This window comes from Gadus macrocephalus, chromosome 12 (assembly GCF_031168955.1).
Source record: "Gadus macrocephalus chromosome 12, ASM3116895v1".
NCBI classification, from domain to species: Eukaryota; Metazoa; Chordata; class Actinopteri; order Gadiformes; family Gadidae; genus Gadus; species Gadus macrocephalus.
In genome coordinates this window covers 23,523,952-23,546,161 of record NC_082393.1, presented here as the reverse complement: position 1 = coordinate 23,546,161, position 22,210 = coordinate 23,523,952, and the positions used below count along the sequence as shown (strand labels likewise).

At 46.6% G+C, this 22,210-nt stretch overlaps 2 protein-coding genes across 3 annotated transcripts; one reads left to right on the top strand and one right to left on the bottom strand.

Annotated features, from left to right (window-relative positions):
- Positions 1-67: 67 nt before the first annotated feature.
- On the bottom strand, positions 68-6,286 carry cope (COPI coat complex subunit epsilon). The gene is made up of 10 exons (XM_060067843.1): positions 6,129-6,286; positions 5,892-5,954; positions 5,657-5,757; positions 5,109-5,261; positions 3,732-3,785; positions 3,457-3,538; positions 2,429-2,584; positions 1,696-1,764; positions 1,083-1,157; positions 68-373 (listed from the first exon to the last, which is right to left on the bottom strand). The coding sequence occupies exons 1-10, from the start codon at positions 6,228-6,230 to the stop codon at positions 320-322; spliced, it is 909 nt and encodes a 302-aa protein (XP_059923826.1). The 5' UTR covers positions 6,231-6,286; the 3' UTR covers positions 68-319.
- Positions 6,287-6,291: 5 nt separating this feature from the next.
- tnfaip8l1 (tumor necrosis factor, alpha-induced protein 8-like 1) lies at positions 6,292-21,851 on the top strand. 2 transcript variants are annotated; one of them, XR_009528481.1, is made up of 4 exons: positions 6,292-7,499; positions 16,423-16,695; positions 18,923-20,917; positions 20,948-21,851. XR_009528481.1 is itself a non-coding variant. In XM_060067847.1 (3 exons), exons 2-3 carry the CDS (start codon positions 16,424-16,426, stop codon positions 19,209-19,211), a joined length of 561 nt encoding a protein of 186 aa, XP_059923830.1. In that variant the 5' UTR covers positions 6,292-7,499; position 16,423; the 3' UTR covers positions 19,212-21,851. The 2 variants fall into 2 exon arrangements, 1 of the variants encoding a protein (XP_059923830.1); XM_060067847.1 differs by having other exon boundaries at positions 18,923-21,851.
- Positions 21,852-22,210: the final 359 nt, after the last annotated feature.

The following is a 22,210-nucleotide window of genomic DNA, read 5'->3' as shown; positions in this document are numbered from 1 at the left end:
ACCTTCCACCACGTCTGATATGTACTAATTTTGATAGTCTATTTAACAAAACACAATAGAAGCATAAAAAGGGTAATAAAACATTTATTGCAATTCAGAGGAATGCTTAGTGGGAAAATACATGTTTTGATATTAACATAATCAAATGCAAAGTTTAAAGTTGGATATTCTTCTTCTTTTAACAACAATTTCAATGCATCAATGGCGAATATCAAAGAAATAGTGAGTGAGCGATGCTGTATGTGTGTGTGTGTGTGTGTGTGTGTGTGTGTGTCAGCATAATCTTCAAGGTGTTAAAATGATATCCATCAACAGACAGCTATGCTGTAGCAGTTGGAGCATACTGCATCACTAGTCGGTCAAACTCATTCTCCTGCAGAAAAATAACACACAAAAACGAACAAACATTAACGCATCAGAATTTCCAACGTTTATTTACATAAAGTATTGTGTAATTACTGAACAGTGTGTGTATTTTTTATGTGTGGGTACTTGGGTGTGTTGGTGTGTGGGTGTGTGTTGGTGGTTTGTGTTCCAATTGGCTGTGGTTGAAGGACACCAGATTACAGAGTATCATACCATAAAAACAGTAAAGGGTAATTCCGTGTCATTCATAATCTTAGGCCCCGTCCACACGGAGTGAAACCGCATAAATCTTATCCGGTTTCATGTTAGGATTTGTGTGGACGCCTGAAACGCAAACTATGACGTGATTAATCCCCCGTCCAGCTGGGCGACGTCAGAGTTTTATTTTTTATTTGTATTCTTTTTGTAGCTTTAAATACAGCTCCTTGATGAATGTAATTACTAACTGTACATTAAAAAGTATTTCTGCTCAATTTAAAAGGTTGATTCTCATCGTGACTGAATGTTTGTATACACAGCGCAGGCTGTATGCGTGCAGGCTTGGTGCGCTCCACTTTTTTCTGCGGAGAACCAGCGCCTTGTGAAGCCAATAATCCCAAATCGAATGTACCCTCTAGCTCTTTAAACACTTGATTGAGAAGCATATGGCAAGAACATCACAGCTCTTTGAGTCCATGACACTGTCGAGAACGCAGAGGTCCGTCAGCGCACGTTACCTTGGTTAAATAGTCTTTGAGGAAGGGGTGAGTCCTGTGGGCATCTTTCAGTTGGGAAAGGTAGCGATTTGTTACCTTAGAAGAGACAACAAATGAAAAATTATTGAAATGGTGCAAGCAGGAAATACTCCAAACTTGACCAAAACCAAGCGGCTACATCTAGCAATAGTTGTGTTTAAAATATATTTTTTCAAAATTTGGAAAGCCTTCAAATTTGACCTTGACTTGAAGAAATTGATCAGCACATATCGCACCGACGTGTCTTTAGAGATGCTTTATTTTATGCCACAATCAAGATTTTCACTCAGTATAAAGTTCAAAAGTGTGCAGCTGATAACAAAGTCTTTATCATCATGGTTTATTATCAACTATTCGCTTTATAACAGCTTTGGCCCACGCAAAGATAAACACACCCCATTAAGGGGGCCAGATGTATTCCGCCAGAAAAAAACAATAGTACAAATTGGTCATCACTGTCAGCGTTCTTATTGTCTATTTTAATCAGGATAGCTCACTTATATAAAAGAACACACACAAATGTTCGAGCATGCACGTTCACACACACAAACACAAACACACACACACACAAAGGGCATTGGGTTTAAAGTCTCACCTCCGGAGCTTTGCCCAAGTGCTGGGTCAGCACTATGAGGTTGATCAGGGTCTCAGGGTGACTGCTGTCCTGAAACACACAAACAAGATTTGGGAGTGGGAGTCAGTGGGGGAGAATGATTTCAGGAATCCGATTCAACCGTCCTTTTGATTAAATGTCATCTGCAACAATAAAACACAGAATTTCGCACAGGCTTAAACCCAATAAGAATACACATATGGATCATCATCGTGGGATACAAAAAGGCATACACAGGACAAACTCACATAACATGTCCCCTGTTGCTCTTGACCGGTTTCCCCTTTCCAATAATACATATTGAAGGCCCTTGACTTCTCATAACTCAGTATACACTATATAAATAAAGCTGTTTTGCCGTTGACCATAAACTGCTAGATGAAGAGGCCTCAAAAAAGTATATGTCGCCACCTATTGTTCAAATGTTGGAAATGCAATTTGTCCTGTATTTCGTCAATAATATTCTCAGAAGCAAATATTATCTACATGTACGTTTACAATTTCAACTTGTGGTTTACAAATCAAAAAAGGTAAATATCATAACATTAGGAAAAATTACTTTCCAAAAAACTTTTCAAAATGTATTTTCCCGAAATTCAATGACTGAATGGCTGAAAGAAACGTCTCCTGTTCATTTTGCAGCGGTGCCGTTCACCCGCCTCCGTTGGCCCTCTGCCTCCCCTCCCCACGGGTCTAGTGCTGGTCCGTGACTCACTTTGTCCAGGGCCTCCTGCAGCACGCCCTCGGCCTCCTCCCACCGGTTCTGGGCCATGTAGCAGGCCGCCTGGCCGTTGAGGAGCAGCAGGGTGGAGGAGTACTTGTCCGACATCTCCTGGAAGATGTAGTAGGCGTCCTGCAGCTTCTCTCCTCCCTGGAATGCGAGACAGGCACACACATTAAATAAATATATAGATATATATTTCAAGATTTCCTATAAATTACAGTATAAATATACTGTATGTGTTGGGTGCAGTGCTGTGGTTGCTTGCCCGTGTCACTCCAGTGGAGGATGCAGTCAAATAGAGTACAGAGAAAAAATAACACTAACTCAACATTCATAGTTATTCCTAGTAATTAAATCTAGGTTAAACATTCAACATTCAGACCTTTGTATATTGGTTGAATGCCATTTGATGTGACCAGCGGATAACGTGTCGAATTCCAAAAGTACACGTTTTAAAATCTGCCGGATGTTGTTTTGAACTTTGAATGGTTATTTTTGCCACCTCCCTTCGTGTTTCTTTTAATACTGTGTTGCATACGTGAATAATGCGTCAAAAAACCTTCATGAAAACGAAAGTCGACTTTAATTTCATGGGACGTGAACATTTCATCGTCCATTAATTTCCTAGGGAAAACCTGAACAAACTCCTGTTGTGTGTGACTGAAAACAGTGATCTCATTAAAGCCTTATAAGCCAATATTAGCCCAGCTGAACAAAGCAGAAGCAGAGTGATGGGACGACTGCCTTACTTGGCAGTGAGTCAGATTTTGGTTGTGTACAAACGTACAGCATTTGCTGGCATTGATTGACGAGGGAAGTGATACTCAATCTCAAATGACACATCACTAGCGGGTCAAAACTATACCCCATCAAAAAAGGCAGCAGATATTGACAAGTCTGTCGTTTGTTCAGACGTTCTATTAATAGCCTTAAGAGCAAAACAACTCATTACATAGCGAGCTGGATCGACAGATTGCCCACGCTGCTTGGGCAGTGGGCCAAACGGCGGCGTCACTCACCACGGCGATGTTGACCCAGGCGGTAGCCAGCTGGGTCAGAGTTGCATCTTCATCCTGGTCCTGCATCTTCTTCAGCTCCTTCCTGTCAATAACATCAAGGGAACGGCTTCAGTCCATGACGCAGTCCATCTCATTGCTTTTAAAGTTAGAATCCAACATGAACGATTGAGCCATTTCAGACGACGTGACAATAATTAACATTCAAAGAAGGGCACAAGGTAAAAAAAAGGCCATTTATGAACCCCTCATTGGGAAAGCTTTTGAGTGACTCATACCTTGCCATGTCAACACGATCCAGATTCAGCAGTACCTGAATAGACATCGCCATGCTGTAAAAAAAAAAAAAAAAAAAAGAGAAAACTCTTAAATATAAATATGAAAATCATAGGAGGAAAGCGGTTGAATCATTAGGCCGTTGCTATTAAGCATTCAGCCATATGAAGGCGATGAGGAGGGGTTATAATGGTCGGCTCTTGATCGTGTTTAGGATTGAGCGCTTTAATAATATGGCCCAAAGATTGTTTTTTTATTGATTTTACTAAATGGTGTGGTTCTTTATGACCATGATTCCTGTGGTTAGGAAGTATTACCTTAAGTGGCACATTTGTTTACATGGATAATAACCTAGTTACTGGATGTCAATCACAATCAAACTTTAGAAGTGTTCAATAATTGAACACTTTACACAATTTCACAAAAGTAATCTTGCGCTAGAAAAAAAAATGTTTTTACAACCTCACACTTTGTGTCAACTTCCCTAAGCTCTGATTTCTTGATGCTAGCTCACACTAAGTGGCTCTCAGACTATTATCCATAAAAATTTATTATTATACAAAGCCTATTATTTACTTGGCAAGAAACACATTTTTATTGCTAGAAAGCCCTCTAGGGGACAACACATTTAATAGTGGCATTGCCACTGCATAAGCCTGTTTATACAGTGTATAGGTATCTAGCAAATATTGATAATAGGCTACATTTAAGCATTAACCATTTTTATCTAATATATTAAATATAATATAGAATGAAATTATAATGGGATTATAGAGAAGGATTGATAGCTCTGGACCGCACATGTCGAAAGATTTGGTTTTAGGCCTCGCTGTGCTTCAAATAATTGCTGGTAATGGATGGCTCTGAGCAGCGCTGGAAGTTACAGTGTGTAAGTGCAGGTGTAAGCAGATGAGGGTGCTCCATTTCCTTTCCAATTCATAGAACTTTGCTTGTCTTGCCGACAGCGTTTCCAGTGTGTATCCCAACCTCATGAGGCCATTTACAGTGGCTCTCAATTAATGAAACTGGGACCGTAGGCTTATCAGTCCCAGCATTATACATTTAGCAGATGTTTTTTTTTCAAAGCAACATACATTTGTCAGAAGAAAGAGAAACCATATATCGCTGTCTGTACAGTAAGGATGTTCATAGAAGTACCAAGCACTAACATTCACTAGGTTAACCCATTCCTCATCAAGATAGCAACGATAAGATGCTACACAATGCTAAGATCTATTTTTAAGTGCGGAGGACGAACAAGGACAAACAACACACAATAAGTGCATAAATTATTTTACTGGAACACACTCCTCTCAATGTTGTTATTAAGCCTAGTGGAGCACTGCATGAGACAGCCAACCCATCCAGTCCGTCCTTACCACTCCAGACTCTCTCCCTGGTGCAGCGTGCGGAGAGCGGCGTCCGAGTTCATCTCGTGGTAGTAGATGGAGGCGGCCATGAGGAGGAAGGTGGTGTTGGCCGCATCCACACTCTTGGTCATCTTTTTGTCAAGATCCTCCACGATCGCATCCCTGTATAGACCGTCAGCAATTAACGTCAGAATCCACATCGTGCAAGGGAAAGTTCAAATATATATTTGATTTGAGCTTTCTCCTTGCCCATGACCCGAGGGGTTGAAATGTGTACCTGATTCATGCCTGCACTACAGAACCAACACTTCAGTTGACCAACTGTTTACTGTAAACACGAAATGTTCTCCTGGAAGAGCCTTACAGTTACACCGGGTCGTTTTGAATGATACCAGAGACACAACGTCGTCTGGTATTAATCACCATAACAGTAGTCATTCATTGGCGTTTCACTGTGTATCGTTGAAGTCAGTCAGTCAGTCGGTGGGTCCGACTTACAAATATGAAAAACCCATTCGCAGCCCGTATGTAGTTGATGTATGTAGTTAAACGCTGACCTTTTGTTGTCGCTGGAGCGATACTCTGCAAACATCCTGACAGCCTGCAGTTCGGGTGAGGAGCTGGGCTTGATGTCATCCAGCACTACAGCATACTTCCTCTGCAATCACACAAAGCAAAATCCCACACATTGAGCCGTATTCACAGCTACAACACTTAGTATCACTTGTATCCTTAATCCTTTGCATTAGCCATCTCTCAAGGAACGATTGGACACAAACGCTGGGGTCCTACCTGGGCGATGTATGCTCTGTACAAAAACATGTCTCTCTCGACCTCCTTCTCTGGCGTTGAAGGCTTGAAAGAAATGCAAACTTGGTTGAGGAACCCATTGAATGATATAGGAGGATAACGCTGACACATATACAGCTAGCAATAGTAGCTAGCGCGGTATTAGCTGACAATACACAGGTAATGCTGGAAGAAACTAATTGTATGTGTGGCAGGAAAACATTTGATTCAGATAATCACCTTGACCTTCTGAGCCTCGTTGATACATTGCTGATAGCTGCCAATATAGTAGGCATTTTTCACATCGAAGAGCTCATCGACATCGGTCTGCTGGGCCGCCATGTTGACAACAACTTCCTGACACGTCGCAGAGTCGCGTCATCAGAGCACTATAGGCGGACGTGGAGGGGACCAGTCTACCGGACAGCAGCAGCTTTTACTATTTGAGAATATTAAAAAATCGCTTTCTTTCAGTTATCGTATTTATATAAATTGTGAAAGCCATTTTGAGATTTTTTTTACATTTAGAGATTTATTTTTAAATGTCATACCCTTTTTTAACACTAGATGGCGCACCTTCCCCGGACCATCTCGCAAAGGAGGCGTTAAACCTTTACAACTGTGAGTCTTTCATACATAATGTACATCATGAAGGAGTGACAGTCACATACATCTCAAACCTTAAAGAAATGTATGATTCATGGTTTAAAGTTTCGAGATATAAAGAATTATAAAGAATCGTGTTTTCCACCATGCATGCCTGTCAGATCCACATAACGCTAAGTAGCTTGCCGTATCTTGACCTCGGGAAATCCTGCAAGGAAGATTTATGAGACGAGGATATCCTTTGTAAACACCTGTATAATAAATATAATTTTCAAACTCTATCTCACCCCCTCAGTATTTGTCAATGGCAACTCATATTGCAGATGTTATCTGATTGACAAGATACCAGTTTTATAGAACCTATTTATTTCATTTATTTGCTACTTTACCAATGTAAGTAATGCCATGCTGGCCAAGCCATAAAACATTTCGCCTTCCTGCTCATTGTTCCCCAAACACCATTTCCTTTGGGGAAATTCTCAACCTTGGGATTGGGAGCTGGATGAGGAGGATAATGACTGGAAACCGTGGTGGGGGCAGGGAATGTTGTTGCAATCTGCGATAAATGGGCCCTTTGACTTGCCTGATTGGGTTGGTCCATTTCACTTGTGCTCATTCATTGGCCGACCACAGCATCAATCCGGGTGCTCTGGAAGCCAGCACAAGTTTGAAACTTTTTTTGCTAAAAGGAATCGAATTACAAACTCCAGTAACCGATCGCACAGCAGAGGGGAGAATCACTCTTTTAATAATTTACACTCTCTCACACACGCACTCACGCACATACATACAAGTACCTGATAACAGAACGCAGTGAGGAATTTGAAAGGAAACATTTTCGTCGGCCAAACCGGAGACCCGTCAACATGTTGTGAGCAGAAGAAGCGGTGCGCTGTGCGTTGCCATGATGGAGACTTGAGGTTTTGGTTTGATTAACTTGTCAACTTGTAGCGGTTTGTCGTCTGTCCCCTATCCGACTCACATCCGGTCCCACTCGAATCAAAGGTAAGCTTCATGTCGACTGCTCTACACAACTTGTTTGCTGTTTTTTTTAATCAAAGCTTTTTTGTTAAGTGTATACAATAACAGATAAACGTTAATGCTTGAGTATCATTTAGAGCGCTGACAATCTGAAATGTTAGAGGAGGCACAGTGACCCATCCCACTTTCACGTCTGGAAATGATTACCGAAACGAGTCATAATGTTCACTTTGTGTGTCTGTCCTAACATCACCATAAACTATTCCGTTTTGGAGAAACAAAACCCGTCCCATTAGAAATGATGAGCGAGTTTGGGTTGTTCTGTTTAAGGACTGACCAGCAGCGGCGAACAGACCGGTGGCTTGAAGTGTACTATATGAGCCAACATCGGTTTGGCCAACAGCACTGACATGTTTTGTAACACGCTGCTGTGTTTACATTGGAAAGCTGTCCAGAACCCGCTGCCCCCCCTTGAATCAATACCTCCTCTGTTCAGGCCATGTTCTTAATGTGTCTAGCCCTCAGTGAAGGTGGGTGGGTGGGCTGCTGAGGCTCAACGGACAGACCCTAGGCTTGCATTTGCAGTTGGGAGACGGGAGTCGATGGCTGAAGTCACTTGGGCCTGTGTGTGTGTGTGTGTGTGTGTGTGTGTGTGTGTGTGTGTGTGTGTGTGTGTGTGTGTGTGTGTGTAGCCTGTGTGTTCTCCCTGTCGTCCCAGTTCCTGCTGACTTCAATACACCAATAGGGGATCAATTAACGGAGGTTGGCCTGACTTGGAGTGTCTAGTTTATGTTTGCATGAACAGGGGTCGGTCTGACTTGGGAGTGTCTCGTTTATGTTTGAATGTGGAAGGTGGTTCGTTTGAAAAAAAACAACGATATATCTCGAGCAGCCTATGTTGTTTGGTTCCTGCCAAGGTTCCATGGTAACTCATTGACATAGCAGGGGGGCGTCTGACCTGCTTTACTGGGCTGCTGCAAAGTTCAGCTGCCCAGGCAGGTGGCCTTCTGTTACCTTGGAAACCTAAAACGGCCCAAGCTTGTCTGGAAAGAGCAAAGCTGCCGGGAGCGATATGCCAACATGAAGCTGACATTTTATACAAAGTTCTTTGTTTCTGAATAGTGGGGGGCAAATGCACTTGATACAGACTTCTGTATACACAGGTGGATGCAGAGTTCGAACAAGACGGATAAAAAGGGAGTTCTGTGTGTCTATTGAGAATATATGTATTGATGGATAACTACTGCCCAGGATAGCATTGTTGCACACTGATACATTATCTGGGAGTCACACAGCTGTATCCCTGAACACACACTCCCCATGGTTGGTGTTGGACCCTGGCTGTTCTACTCTCGCTGTCTCTTTTGTCAAAATCCTTAAACAATTGCTGCGTTATCCGTTGTATGGGAGGTTGAGAAATCACAGGGCACATAATGTAATCCGTCACGATGGCTGAATAAATTCCCCTTCTACCGGGAGCCATGAAAATGCAAAAGCCTTTCTCACAGTAGATAGTTGATGTTGTACAAACGACCTCATAAAGGCCGATAGGCCGAGTCATAACACTTGACTGGAGTAAAGCTCAAACTGTCACGCCACGACAACTGTCTCATCCGAGGAGTTTCTTTTTTATGAGTCATCTAAACTCGCCCCCCCCACCCTCCTCGCCCCATCCTAAACAACCACTCCAGTTCTAAATCTGCACACACACACACACAAGTGCTGACAAAACAAACGTTTTGTCAGCATGGGTGCTCCCTCGCCCCCGAGGACGGCTCTCTCTCTCTCTCACTCACTCACTCACTCACTCACTCACTCACTCACACACACACACACACACACACACACACACACACACACACACACACACACACACACACACACACACACACACACACACACACACACACACACACACACACACACACACACACACACACACACACACACACACACACACACACACACACACACACACACACAGTCCTCGTATCCGTGCCACTGACGGTCGTTTTTGGCAAGCGGTCCGGCTGGTCTGCGTGCTGCTACTACTCCTTAGCTTTGTTGATAGTCTGCTGGCGTCTGACCCTCTCTCCCCTCTGTCCTGTGCCCCCCCCCCCAGCGTCTAGCCCCCCGCCCCCCCTTTACCTGTTGCATCATTAGAATGCTACTCCTTAGCCGCGGGTCTATTTTCCTCCAAATCAGCGGGTTGAATTATTCATCCCCGGTCCATTATATGCCTGACGTGTGAATTATTAATTGCTCCCTGCGAGGAGAGGCAGCTCTGGCAGATCTGAGGAGACGGAGAGGAGAGACGGGGAGGAGAGACGGAGGGAGACTGACTCTCCTCTCCCGGCAGATTGGCGTAAACCCCTGCGACGTGGACGTCTGCGTGGGAGGATGAGAGGGGGGGGAGGCCCATGGCGCACCGCCTCATTAGGCACATACACAAGCGTCTCCATCACCTGTGTTTTGCAGGCGCGTGAGCACCTTCACGGGCGCAGTTTTGGGGTACGCTTTTATAGGGTTGCGGCCCACCTCAGCGAAATGCATAAGTCGTGCTGTTTCCGTTTTGACTTTGTTACAATGTGCGGTTAATTCACTAGGTGTGAGGGGCATGCGAAAGGAAGTTGGGTGGGGGCACGCACACACACACACGCACGCACGCACGCGCACGTTTGTGTAGACCACAATGTCTTTCTGCATGCAAGCATATGCCCAAAAATCACTCTGCCCCCTTTCATCAGTCCTTTCACGGTTATGCAACAACTCCAGAAGGAGGGAAGATAAACGGGGGGGCTATTAATAAAAAAAAAAACTTGATAACGGGTGAAATTGTCCAATCAGCTGTTTCGAGGCACAGCCCTTGGTTTCCCTGAGCAGTGATCGCCTTGCTGAGCACTGACTGGTCCGCCGTGCACACGCACAACTCGCGGCCGCACCTTGCATAACAACGCAGGGGATTGTCTATTGTCTCGCAAGGAGCAGATGGATTATGTCATGCAGGCCGGGGACAGCGTCTGACATTTTCATCTCGCGTTTGTTGCGTGTTTCGTTGTTGCCCCTGTTCCGAGTCCCGACACTCGTGTTTAACGTAGCCACAGATGAGATTTTTTCAGGGGAGACCAGAGCAGTGTTTTTGTGTTTTTTTTTTTTTTTTTTTTTTTTTTTCACCCCCTCGGGATCCGAATGAATAACTGCGCCCAGGATGTCTGTCTGACGTCGGAGACTGAAACGGAGACAGCCCCCACGTAGCCACCGGTTGATAAACATCTCGCCGCTCTTCCGATTTTGTTTGTTTATGTATCCATGCTTGACTCTGATTGGGTCTGTGGTCCATTATTCTGAAAGTAGTGGTTGAAGAGAAGCCGTGCAGTGCATGCACACAGGATCTTGTGTTACTATAGGCCACCCATGTGTGTGTGTGTGTGTGTGTGTGTGTGTGTGTGTGTGTGTGTGTGTGTGTGTGTGTGTGTGTGTGTGTGTGTGTGTGTGTGTGTGTGTGTGTGTGTGTGTGTGTGTGTGTGTGTGTGTGTGTGTGTGTTTTTTATTAGCTTCCCCAAGGCATAGTTTACATTGCTTTATGATGTCCCAGATAGTCTTCATCTGGAGTTGTGCTTACATAGTTGTTCATTGTTAGTTTCCATTCATTTATTTCCAGTGTGATTCATGATGCTGTAGGAGTCCAATTTATTATACAGATATAATTTGGGATAAGCATTCCTGGTGTGATCTGTCAGAGTATGCAGTTTTTTAGGAGGGAATCCAAGCATTATTTCCAAGATATTTTTGGATAACATTAACTGGACCCATGATGAGATGTTTTACCCAGTGCTGTCTTTTAGAGGATACAAGGGCTGTTTGAGATGGGCCTCTCACTGACCCTGTTTAAGGGGTTTCAATGAATCTCTATGAAGAAGAATAGGGAAATCAAGCTGACAATATTAGATGTGTTATGGCTGAAGGCCAAAAAATGAAATGTTACCAATTTGGAACCGACTTTCTAACATCATCTCGGATAAAGCCTTTCCCTATAAAGAGAAATGGTCCAGAGAACTTAGCATCTCTATGTTACCACATTATTCTAAAAAGCTTTTTGCAGTCAGAGGACCACTTCTTTTCAGAAACTCCTGTAATGTTCTTGGGTGCTTCAGAGAGTGAACATTTATAAAATTGGGTGCTTCAGAGAGTGAACATTTATAAAAGCCAAGTGTTTGGTCGTATTCTGTTGTAAAAAGGCATTGTTTCTCAAGGAAAGGAAAGAGATTTTCCCAGGGGATCGGACTAAATCAAGCAATGAGACTTAATGGCATTCTACATCATCACTAGTTGAGACGATGACAAGTTATTATTTTAAAGCACTTTTATTTATTTTTAAATAGGCCACGGAAATGAAAGTTGAGTTGTTGTGTCATTAAAGGAAAATCGATGTTGGTTTCATGCATGTGATGTATTCTACGTGTCTCGGCCGCGGGTTATTCTGCGTGCGTCGGACTCTCCTTAGCACGAGGTCTCGCGTTGTGCAGACACTGCCAGAGTATCCAATTTCCATCCATTTCTCACCTGTCACCGCCGAGGGTGTCTGACTGACGAGCGAGTTTAACTCAAAATGGGCAGCAGCCTCCAAAAACCGTTTTCCAGACAGCCCCCAGTGGAAGGTGTTCTGTCGAGGACCGCCAACTCAAACACGGGAGATTCGCCGTGCCTTGCCTACCGCACCTGAAGATGAAAACCCAATTAAACCCACACGTGTCAGGGATCGGGTGAGATGGCGGGGCATGTTTTGCCTGACCCATCTCCCACAATACTCTTGCTTTTTGTAGATAATCCTCTCTTGCTGCCCATCGCTCCCCGTCTGTTCACACGCAGACGACGATCGCAGAGTCCAGACACGCCCGCCTCCACCTGCAGACGAGTGGGGGGGGGGGGGGGCTGCAAGTCCCTGGGAAACCAGCAGGCATGCAGGGTCTCTCGCTGTCACAGACAGGGGGCGTCCCGGCACCGGCACGAGTCAGGTTACATTTCAATGAGTCATGTTTGTGCGAGGCTAGCTGCGGCCTTTTGTGAGTCGTCTGCATGGATGGCATGCAGTCTTGTTCTACGAGAGGAGTCGGCCGGGGGCGGGGAATTGTGTGTTTGCTACGTCTAGTTCACAACGGCCTTGTGGTTGTTAGGCTTTATATGCAGCGCAGCGTTGTTGACCCACACCACACCACACACCACACACACACACACACACACACACCACACACACACACACACCCACAACACCACCTGTGGCCCCCGGGTTCCGGTGGAGCTAACGCAGTGCTCAGCCCGGCGGTCCCGCTCCACTGAGTAGTGTCTATGCTCGTGTGTTCCTCGCAGCATCTGGCGTCACTGCGCCGCTTGTTAAATTGATGATTGGGGTTTCGCTGCGTCGGGGTTTGTGGGCTTGTGAGTGTGTGTGTGTGTGTGTGTGTGTTTCTTTGGTTGGTTGCAGCCGCCCCTCGCTCTGCTTTTTTTACTTCATCATGATGGTTTTCTGGCCGGTCACCGTGGCGGAGAGAGGTCCGGGGGCGCCCCCCGCCCCCCCCCCCCCCCCGAGACCAGCCAGGTCTGAGCCCCTTGCCGCCCGTCTCTGGCGCGTTAAATCACAGGGACGGGTTCCTTTCCGAATTAAATCAACACTGCAGACTTTACCCCTCGGGCTGTCGTCTTGGGTTTTCTTTTTTTTTGGATCACGGCCACGAAAGACAAAAAAACACCCACTTCCACTTCCTGTCGTATCCGCGTCGCACCATCTCTCTCTCTCCCACCCCCCCCCCCCACCCGCTGTGGGTTTCCTCTTATCAGGCGGCAAAGCAACGGTGGCATCAGTTGGCTGCCGGAGTCCCCGAAGCAGAGGGGGGGATTTAATGAGCGTTCAGAAATTAACCTTCGGCTCGTGAGTGGTAGACTTTTCCTCCGGCGTACTCCAAGCGCACCCCTGCCTCTCTCTCGCTCCTCTCTCGCTTCAAAAGTGTCTGTTCATCCGTCAGACCGACGGTGGGGAGTGATCGTTTTGTGGATTGTTACCCCGAGTTTCGTAATGTGCGCCTGTGACTGTGTGACTTGGGCCCCAGAGTGGTGGCAGGCTATATGAAAGGTGACGCGAGCAGGGGGGGCTGTGTGAGTCACACGGATGTGTTACTTAGTTTGGATTAACAGTGGGTCTCTTCTGCACTTGATCTATGCGGGACGATCTCGTCGTGCAATCGGAACTCTGAATCGGAAGTTCCCCTCGAGTTGTTCTGACAATAGCTCACGCGTTGCAAAGTGTTTCAGTCCTCCACGTAAAGGGTGTGGCACCTGTCATCCGAGATGTGATGTTCCAAAAATTATGTTCCCAACTTGGTCGTAGCCGGCCCCCGATTCAGACGAGCGTTTCCCTGTAATCGGGTAACTCGTGCTCTGCTCTGCCATAATTGTGAATGAACGTTGCGGGCGGTAACGACTCTGCTAATAATCGCGTCCCTCTGACATGCATCATCGCCGCCGCCGCCGCCGTCAGCCGTCAAGGCGTGGGAGGGGGGGGGGAGACGATGCAAACGCCTGTTTTCGTAGGAGTTTTCACAACATGATTAATTCAAACGATCTGGGGGGGGGGGGGAATCGGCCGGGGAGCCTTGATCACCGCTCTGAGCGGCTTGATTGCATGTGCCCGGGCGTGGGTAGACCTGATTAGACGTGGTGGCGCAGGAGGGGGAGGGGTGGGGGGGGGGGGTACCAGTCATCAGACGCGGGAGGCTCTGCATCACTTTGCTGCACTGACACTTGTGTTTCTACTCGCCGGTGAGTGAGGACAGTTAGGATGTTCTGCTCTCTCTCTATCCCGAGAGAGAGAGGGAGACTGAGATGGGGGGGGGGGAGAAGGAGAGAGAGGCCAGTGCTGTAGCCTGGGACGCACTTCGAGCCTGAATGATAAACCGGCAACAACGTTTGCCATCCCTCACTGTCCCATCCCTCCCTGATGGCCGCCCGTATCCATGGCAGCCCTGATGCTACCCAACACCTACATTAAGAGGATTGTCAATCACGGCGATTTTCAATAATCTCCTAATAACATTTACATGGAGGAAAAAAAACTAGACTGAGTGGGAGTCGGTCGAAATGAGGTCGTTATTTTGTTGTTACTCCGACTCGCATTACCGCTGGGATGTAATTTATTTATCCGTTGGAGTCACCGACGGGCCTACATTCTCCGTCCCAACGCCTGTGAATTGTTTTCACAGGATAACGCTCTGTCGTCGAGCCTGTTGACGCTGGTCGTCCCCCGGAGGCCTCGGCGCGTTTCAATTAACTCAAATTGCGTTTCCCCTTTTTTATCCTCGTCTCTGATGGGAGCGCATCACAGTAAACATCGCCGCCCACGCCCCTTCGGCACTCTCCGCGTCCCGTTGGAAACCCAGAGGGGGGGGGGGGGGGGGGTCTGGCGGGGAACGGGTGGCACCGTCCCAAGTAGGGTGGACAGGGTGGAGGACCCGACACATGTTGGGTGGCCAGGCTTACGTCATGCGTGTGTGGCGCTGTATCTGCCGAAGTGGATTTCTTCGGTCGCCGTTATTCATCGTCCCGGACGGCGACGACCGGCTCGTCTTCATTGTCATGCTAATCGGTGTGGAAGGTATGTGTGCCTGTAACAACCGGGCGCGTGGCGCTGATCCCCCTCTTCTGCAGGATGTTTACACGCCTGCGCTGCCAACCGGTGACCAAAGTGCAGTCTGCTTCTGTTGTCTTTAGACATCACACACGCGCGCACACACACGCACGCATGCGCGCACACACTGTGTGTGTTCTTTTCTCTGTGAACACGACATGCATTGAGACTGAGCTGCTCAGGAATTTGGGCAACAATTTGACGAGAGCAACGTAGGACATGGGAGAGTCGGTGGCCTGTGTGACCGCGCTATTTATGAGCTGCCATCCTCGGCAGAGGCTTTCACTGAGTCACCCAGTACTGCCAGGAAGACACACACACACACGCATATAGACTCTCATGCTCAAACATCAGCACAATCATGACCACCACAACAAATCACTAGGAGACGAGACGTGGGGAGAATGCTGGCGAACGCATAAATCCACCACAAAGCTGAGTGAAATGAATGAGTTTGCATTGTCTGCCCTTCTGCTCACAGGACACACAATTACCCCGACACACACCGTGGCTCTCAAAATAGATCTCCTCGTGTGTGTGTGTGTGTGTGTGTGTGTGTGTGTGTGTGTGTGTGTGTGTGTGTGTGTGTGTGTGTGTGTGTGTGTGTGTGTGTGTGTGTGTGTGTGTGTGTGTGTGTGTGTGTGTGTGTGTGTGTGTGTGTGTGTGTGTGTGTGTCGGCGTCTCTCACTCCTACATGTGCCACATTATGGCATCACGATTTATTTTCAAAACTGCAGTGCCTTTTATTTTTTTTTGGAGAAATGGTTCTTTCTGTGGTTAATTTGACAGCTGCCTTTGCTTATTATCATGGGGTAGAAATCCGTGGGTGGCCTCTACTTTCGACGTTGCAGTATTTATAGTTAAAATTCATGAATATTATATATTCAACCTGCAGTAACGTAATCACATTTGTTCTGCCGGAATTTAATATTCCCGGATCGTCAGTTGGAATATTAAAATTCATATCCGATATCGAAACATCTAGATTATTTCTGGTCTAGAGACTCGGAGAAAGGCAGGTAAATTGTTTGAAATACCAGTCTATTTTGATCCTCGAATGACTGGATTCTGGATTCAGTTCCACAACGGCTGCAGTCTCACCCATAGGCTGGCTGGACTGGGCCCACCTAGCAATGTTGAGCAACATGACTTAACACCTACGGTATCTGCTCTTTTATGACGTTTTATGACTCTGTGTCTCTCTATCTCTCTCTCTCTGTCTCTGTCTCTGTCTCTGTCTCTCTCTCTCTGTGTGTCTCTCTATCTCAGGATGGACTCGTTCAGCACCAAGAGCCTGGCGCTGCAGGCACAGAAGAAGCTGATGAGCAAGATGGCCACCAAGAGCGTGGCCAACCTGTTCATCGACGACACCAGCAGCGAGGTGCTGGACGAGCTGTACCGCGTCACCAAGGAGTACACGCGCAACCGCAAGGAGGCGCAGAAGGTCATCAAGAACCTCATCAAGATGGTGGTGAAGCTGGGCGTGCTGTACCGCAACAACCAGTTCAACGGCGAGGAGCTGATGCTGGTCGAGAGCTTCAGGTCAGCGCCTTTTTATTTTGAAATCGTGTGCGGTTTATTTCTTTCGCAAAAGGATCGAGACTTGCTTGTTCAGAGTTCATCTAGACTCTGCATACCCTCCCCACTAACCCCCCCCCACACCCCTCTTACATACTTATTGTATGGTGTATGACTTCACACTTACAAATAGTACTTGGCATGCTTTAGCATATTATCCTAGCTATCTTTGTTGTAAACGGGAAAGGGGTTAACCTAACAATTGTTAGTGCTTGGTACTTGTTTCTATGAACATCCTTACTGTTCCGACAGAGATATATTGTTGTTTCTCTTTCTTCTGACAAATGTACTTATTGCAAGTCACTTTGGATAAAAGCGTCTGCTGAATGCCCTAAATGTAAATGTATTTATATAGTCTGGAGTTTTTCTTTCAAGCACCATGCCTTTGTTGTGATATATTAGTGATCATCAGAAAAGGAGAAGGAATTTCCTGTTTCTCAAATGGGGTTCAGGATGCCGTAGGGAGGGTTCAGGGTGTTGGGTAAAGGTACTAGGGTTCAATTCTTCATTGTCCGCAACGTACGCCTACCTGTTCCTCAAGACCTGTATCTGACGTCTATATAGTTCTGGATCAAATCTGTCAACTGAATAACTTTATGGCAACATTAAAAGTCAATATAAATGACCGGTAGAAGTCGATAATCTATTAAAACGGCCATGTCTTCTATTCGTGGTTCTGCTTTGCTGCACAGGGAGGCGAGCAGAGATGCTGTGTAATCCTTCTGATTAGAACTTATCCAGTGCCGTGTACCGCTGTCCATTCATAACCGTCAAGGGGAGGGCGTGGTTCAATGTTCTTTTCGCCCCGCGTCCAATCAGACCCACCAAAGACCTTTTTTTGGGCAAAGTGAAAATAAGGAAACAAGTATTGGAGAATGTAATCCAGTGTGCCCGTGTGCTGACAGATTTAGATGTTCATGTTAAGTGTCACTTTAAGTTTTTGTTGAGGACGGGCAATCTCTCTGGCCATGGCAATAACTCGAAATATCAAGCCCTGCTTTTGTAAGGTAAATGATATAGTGTTGTACATGCAGCTTTGTGACACGCGTCAACACTTGGCTCGCACCACCTTGATGTGCGGATTCAAACCGGGGCTTGAATCGGCCCCCCCTTGGGTTGATTGTCAAGTGACCGTCATTACGTCAAGCCAGTAGGTTGGACACCTTTTAGCATGTGTTATGTAAGGGATAATGTACAGCGGGCCAATCATTATCGCCAACCCTTCAGTTTTATTCAAGACCTCTCTGCTTTGTGTCGAGGTCCTGCTTCACCCGGTCACAGCGAACCGGCCGTCAAGATCAGTCTGATTCTATGTTTGGAAATGGCGCCCGCAGCAACTGTCATTTATTCATTGCAGCTGGTCAACGACACAGAAATAACAGAGCGCCAAACCCGTGTCTAACCAATCAGAATCGAGCATTCAACAAAGCGATATAATAAATCAGACAAAGTGCAAAGAAATTCTGAACAATGGAGCTCTTTCTTACCCTTTTTCTTATTATCATCAGGGTAATGCATGCGTGTTATATGAATACAGTGTCTGTTCCCTGATGTGCAGCGGGCCTATCACACAGTGTACAGCACAGAGCATCCACACAGAGTCCCAGTGCGTCTGCATCGCAGGTTGTCACGGTTTGTTAAATGGCAATCACAAAAAAAGGTAGAATTTGTTTAGTCGATTTTTTTTTTTCTCACCTTTTTCAATTTTTTTATGCAATAGCAATTTCATAAATATATCCTCGAGGAATGACTTAATGGGAACGATTGGTGGAGTGAAGAGAGCGGCTGGGAGCCGGTGTTGTAAGTGTTTGGGTATGAAATTACCCCCTGTTTTTCTTTTACTCCGCTTAATTACACGGCACTTACATCTCGTTACCGCGCCGAACCTTCCTGTGACGTCCAATCACCGTCGGTTCCCGTCCGCCATCCGCGCATCGCGTAAACACCTTTTCAAAAGGACGCGCAACATCGCAACGGCGACGCGACACTGAGATGTTGCCAGAACGTTTCCTTCTCTTAACAACCTTTAGTCTTTTTCTGACGCATTTCAACACCTTTGGCCCGTCAAAGGTGTTTTGAAGTTAAGTTTTCGACCGACCCAAAAGAAATCGCTGAAAAAGAAAAGGTATAATAATAATAATTCTTTATAATTTGGTATCATTTCTTTTGTGGTGTCATTTTCTCACGGCAGGAAGAAGGTGCACACGCTCGCCATGACGACGGTCAGCTTCCACCAGGTGGAGTTCACCTTCGACCGGCGCGTCATGGGCGCCATCCTGAACGAGTGCCGCGACCTGCTGCACCGCGCCATCCAGCGGCACCTCACCGCCAAGAGCCACGGCCGCGTCAACCACGTCTTCAACCACTTCGCCGACGGCGAGTTCCTGGCGGCGCTCTACGGGCCGTCGGAGGTGTACCGCGCGCACCTGCAGCGCATCTGCGACGGCGTCAACAAGATGCTGGACGAGGGTAACCTTTGACCTGCGAGGCCCGACGCAGACCCCCGTTGACCCGTTGACCTGTCCTGGGTGGCCATCACCACCCCCCCCCCCCCCCCACCACCAAGCTCCAGCATGGCACTACGGACGGGGCTACTCGTGTATTTTTTTCTTTACTGTTAAACAAAGTGGACCCGTTTTGAATGTTGTTTTTCCATCTGTTTATGTTTGTGTGTGTATATACTTATTGATCATTAACTGTAAAGACACAAACCCCACAAGCAATACCTGGCTATTCCGTCCAAATATGTTGATATATATATACATACATATATTTGTATTTTTCTATTTACATCAAACAAAAAAGGGGATTTTTAAAAGTGAATGTAGAACCGTGTGGCCTTATTAGCACTCCGACGGAGCCTCGACTGTTGTTTTTTTGTTTTTTTCACCATTCATCTTCCAAGGGCTCTCGTCCGCCTCTCTCACCTAATCAAAAGTGACGTACGGCCACCTTCGGGTCCCGAGTCGTCATATTTCTTTAGAGGAGGTGCCTCTAATGGATGCAAGTGATTCAGGAAGTGCTCAGCAGAGTTAAGACTGACTGAGGGGGTGGGGGGGGGGGGGGGGACACAAGGACATAAAGAAGGGATTTCGTTGCTAAAAGCAGCAATGCACTTAAAAACTCAAACGAGCGCTGTACTTTCTGGCTATAATGAAACCATGTTAAGCACAGCGGTTTCCCATAATCCTCCTTAGCCTCGCGCCTGGGAAAACCTCGCTGTCGTGCACTGAATGGCGTTCCCAAAAAACCTAGAGAGACCATTGAGGTTTCGTCTTTTGTTGGCGTTTTTCTTTTTCATCGTCGTCGTCTATATATATATATAAATGTTCTTCATTTGGTCGACTTCCAACCTTTTTGTGTAGTTTTGAATGATCCTGGCTTAAAGTCACGCAACGGCCACAACGTCCGGGTATTTGGGTCACGGGGGGGGGGGGACCGTCAAAAATCATGCATAGTGGAGGAGGAGGATGTCGGGAGGAATGTGCTGTGTGCACCAACTTCTCTCTCTCTCTCTCTCTCTGTGCGCTGACTCCATGCTCCTCGCCGGCTGTAACCTCATTCTGGAAACCTCAACGTGCAGGCGCCGCGTGGCTATTAATGTCTACATCGGGGGGGGGGCACATGGGACCCCCCCCCACCACCAACCCCACCCCTCCACCACCACCACCACACGCTACTGAGGTGGCGGCAGGTGCAGCCGCACAGTGTATGAGGCACCCATGCATGTCGTCATGCGTGTGTGAGGAAGGGCATGTTGGGTTAGTGCTTAGCTCCGCCAAGTTTGGAGACCGGACCGGTGCGTTGTTTTGGGGATGGCTCGGTCCAGATTGAGGCCAACGTGAAGGGATTCATCCCGCATGCAATGGGATAAGCGATAGGTGGAGGAGGAGGGGGGGTGGGGGGGGGGTTTAGATGCCGTCCCCCCTTTGTGGGGCGGCATTGTGGCGGTGTGGGGCTGCAGGTGTGGTCCACGATGCAATGAAGCAGGGACGGTCGCACGGCCCGACTGTGTTCTCTCTCGCCTGATGCAATTATCCCCCGCCCCCACACCCGGTAATGGCTTCAGCCTGTCTGCACCAAGAGGCCCGGCCACTCCATTCCACTCTGCCTGGGCCCGTGTGATGTGATGGAGATAACCATCGCTGGTGCCTCTCTGTGTGTGTGTGTGTGTGTGTGTGTGTGTGTGTGTGTGTGTGTGTGTGTGTGATGCAAGTCCTTTTATGGATTGAAGCATGGCATGTTGTTTTTGTTGTTTTCTTGTAGTTCTTTTTCCCCAAGATGTACGAGTGTTGTGACTACTCAAATAATAGGCCTTGTTTTTCTTTTCTTTGGTATCACAGAGCCTGTCTGGGAATTTGTTTTGTGCCACGGCCTCATTTGGTATTCTGTGTGTGTGTGTGTGTGTGTGTGTGTGTGTTGCACTCACAGGCCTGTGTGTGTGTGTGTGTGCACAATGCACACAGCTGCAAGAGCTTTGAAATGGAGGCTACTTATTAGCATGGTTCTATCCAACGCAGAATAAGCTTAAAAAAAGGTTTGATTCTTATTTTATTCACAGCAACTTCACCAAAGACCATATTGACTGACGTGAGACTCCAATATATATATATATATATATATATATATATATATATATATATATATATTATTATTTTTTTATGGAATCTTTGCATTAAACAAAACTTGTATGAACTCGGCCGTAACACCCGAAGCGATGACGGCCTTTGATTTTTTTTTTTTAATGTACACTTTTAATTCTTGCAAAAGCGATGCTCTTCTTCCTCTGTGTGACTCCAGCGCTTTCCATGCACCCTCCGCACAGTGTGTGCGCCAGGATTTGGACCAAATGATTGCGTTCGGCACGCCGAGCCTGTTTACTTTTAAATGACTTTTCTCCCCGACGTTTATTCTCTCCAATCCGTTCACATCTCAGGGTGAGGTTAAAATCCTGTCTGATGAAATCCCTGACACACTTAGCAGTTCGGTAGAACCGCCAGCCACGGAGAGATTAGAGACTCCACTCATCCCGACGTCCACAAGCGGAGAACACATTTCATACAGCATTTTGTCACACGGATTGTGAAATATGTATTTTTTAATTAAAACGATGTATATACTTTTGTGTGTATTTCTTTGCATTGTGAGTGAGTCGTTGCAGGCCCCACACCCCTGGGCCGGGCTGTGGGGCCTGCGAGGTTGTGACTGAGAGGGAGATGGGCGACTCCTGTATTACAGACTGGGAAGCAAGAGCATTGACAAAGCTATGACTGACAACTGGTCTGAAGTACCTGCTTACATGTTTGACAAATCGAACCCTTTCTATGGCAAAGATAGAGTAGACTCGTGTTGATAGGTTCTATGTTATTTCTTAAGTTGATGTATTATAAGAATACTGCTTGTATTTCAGTTCTGGCTGACTGGCCAGCCAGAACGTGTGCGTGTGTGTGCGTGCGTGCGTGAGAGAGGTAGAGAGTTA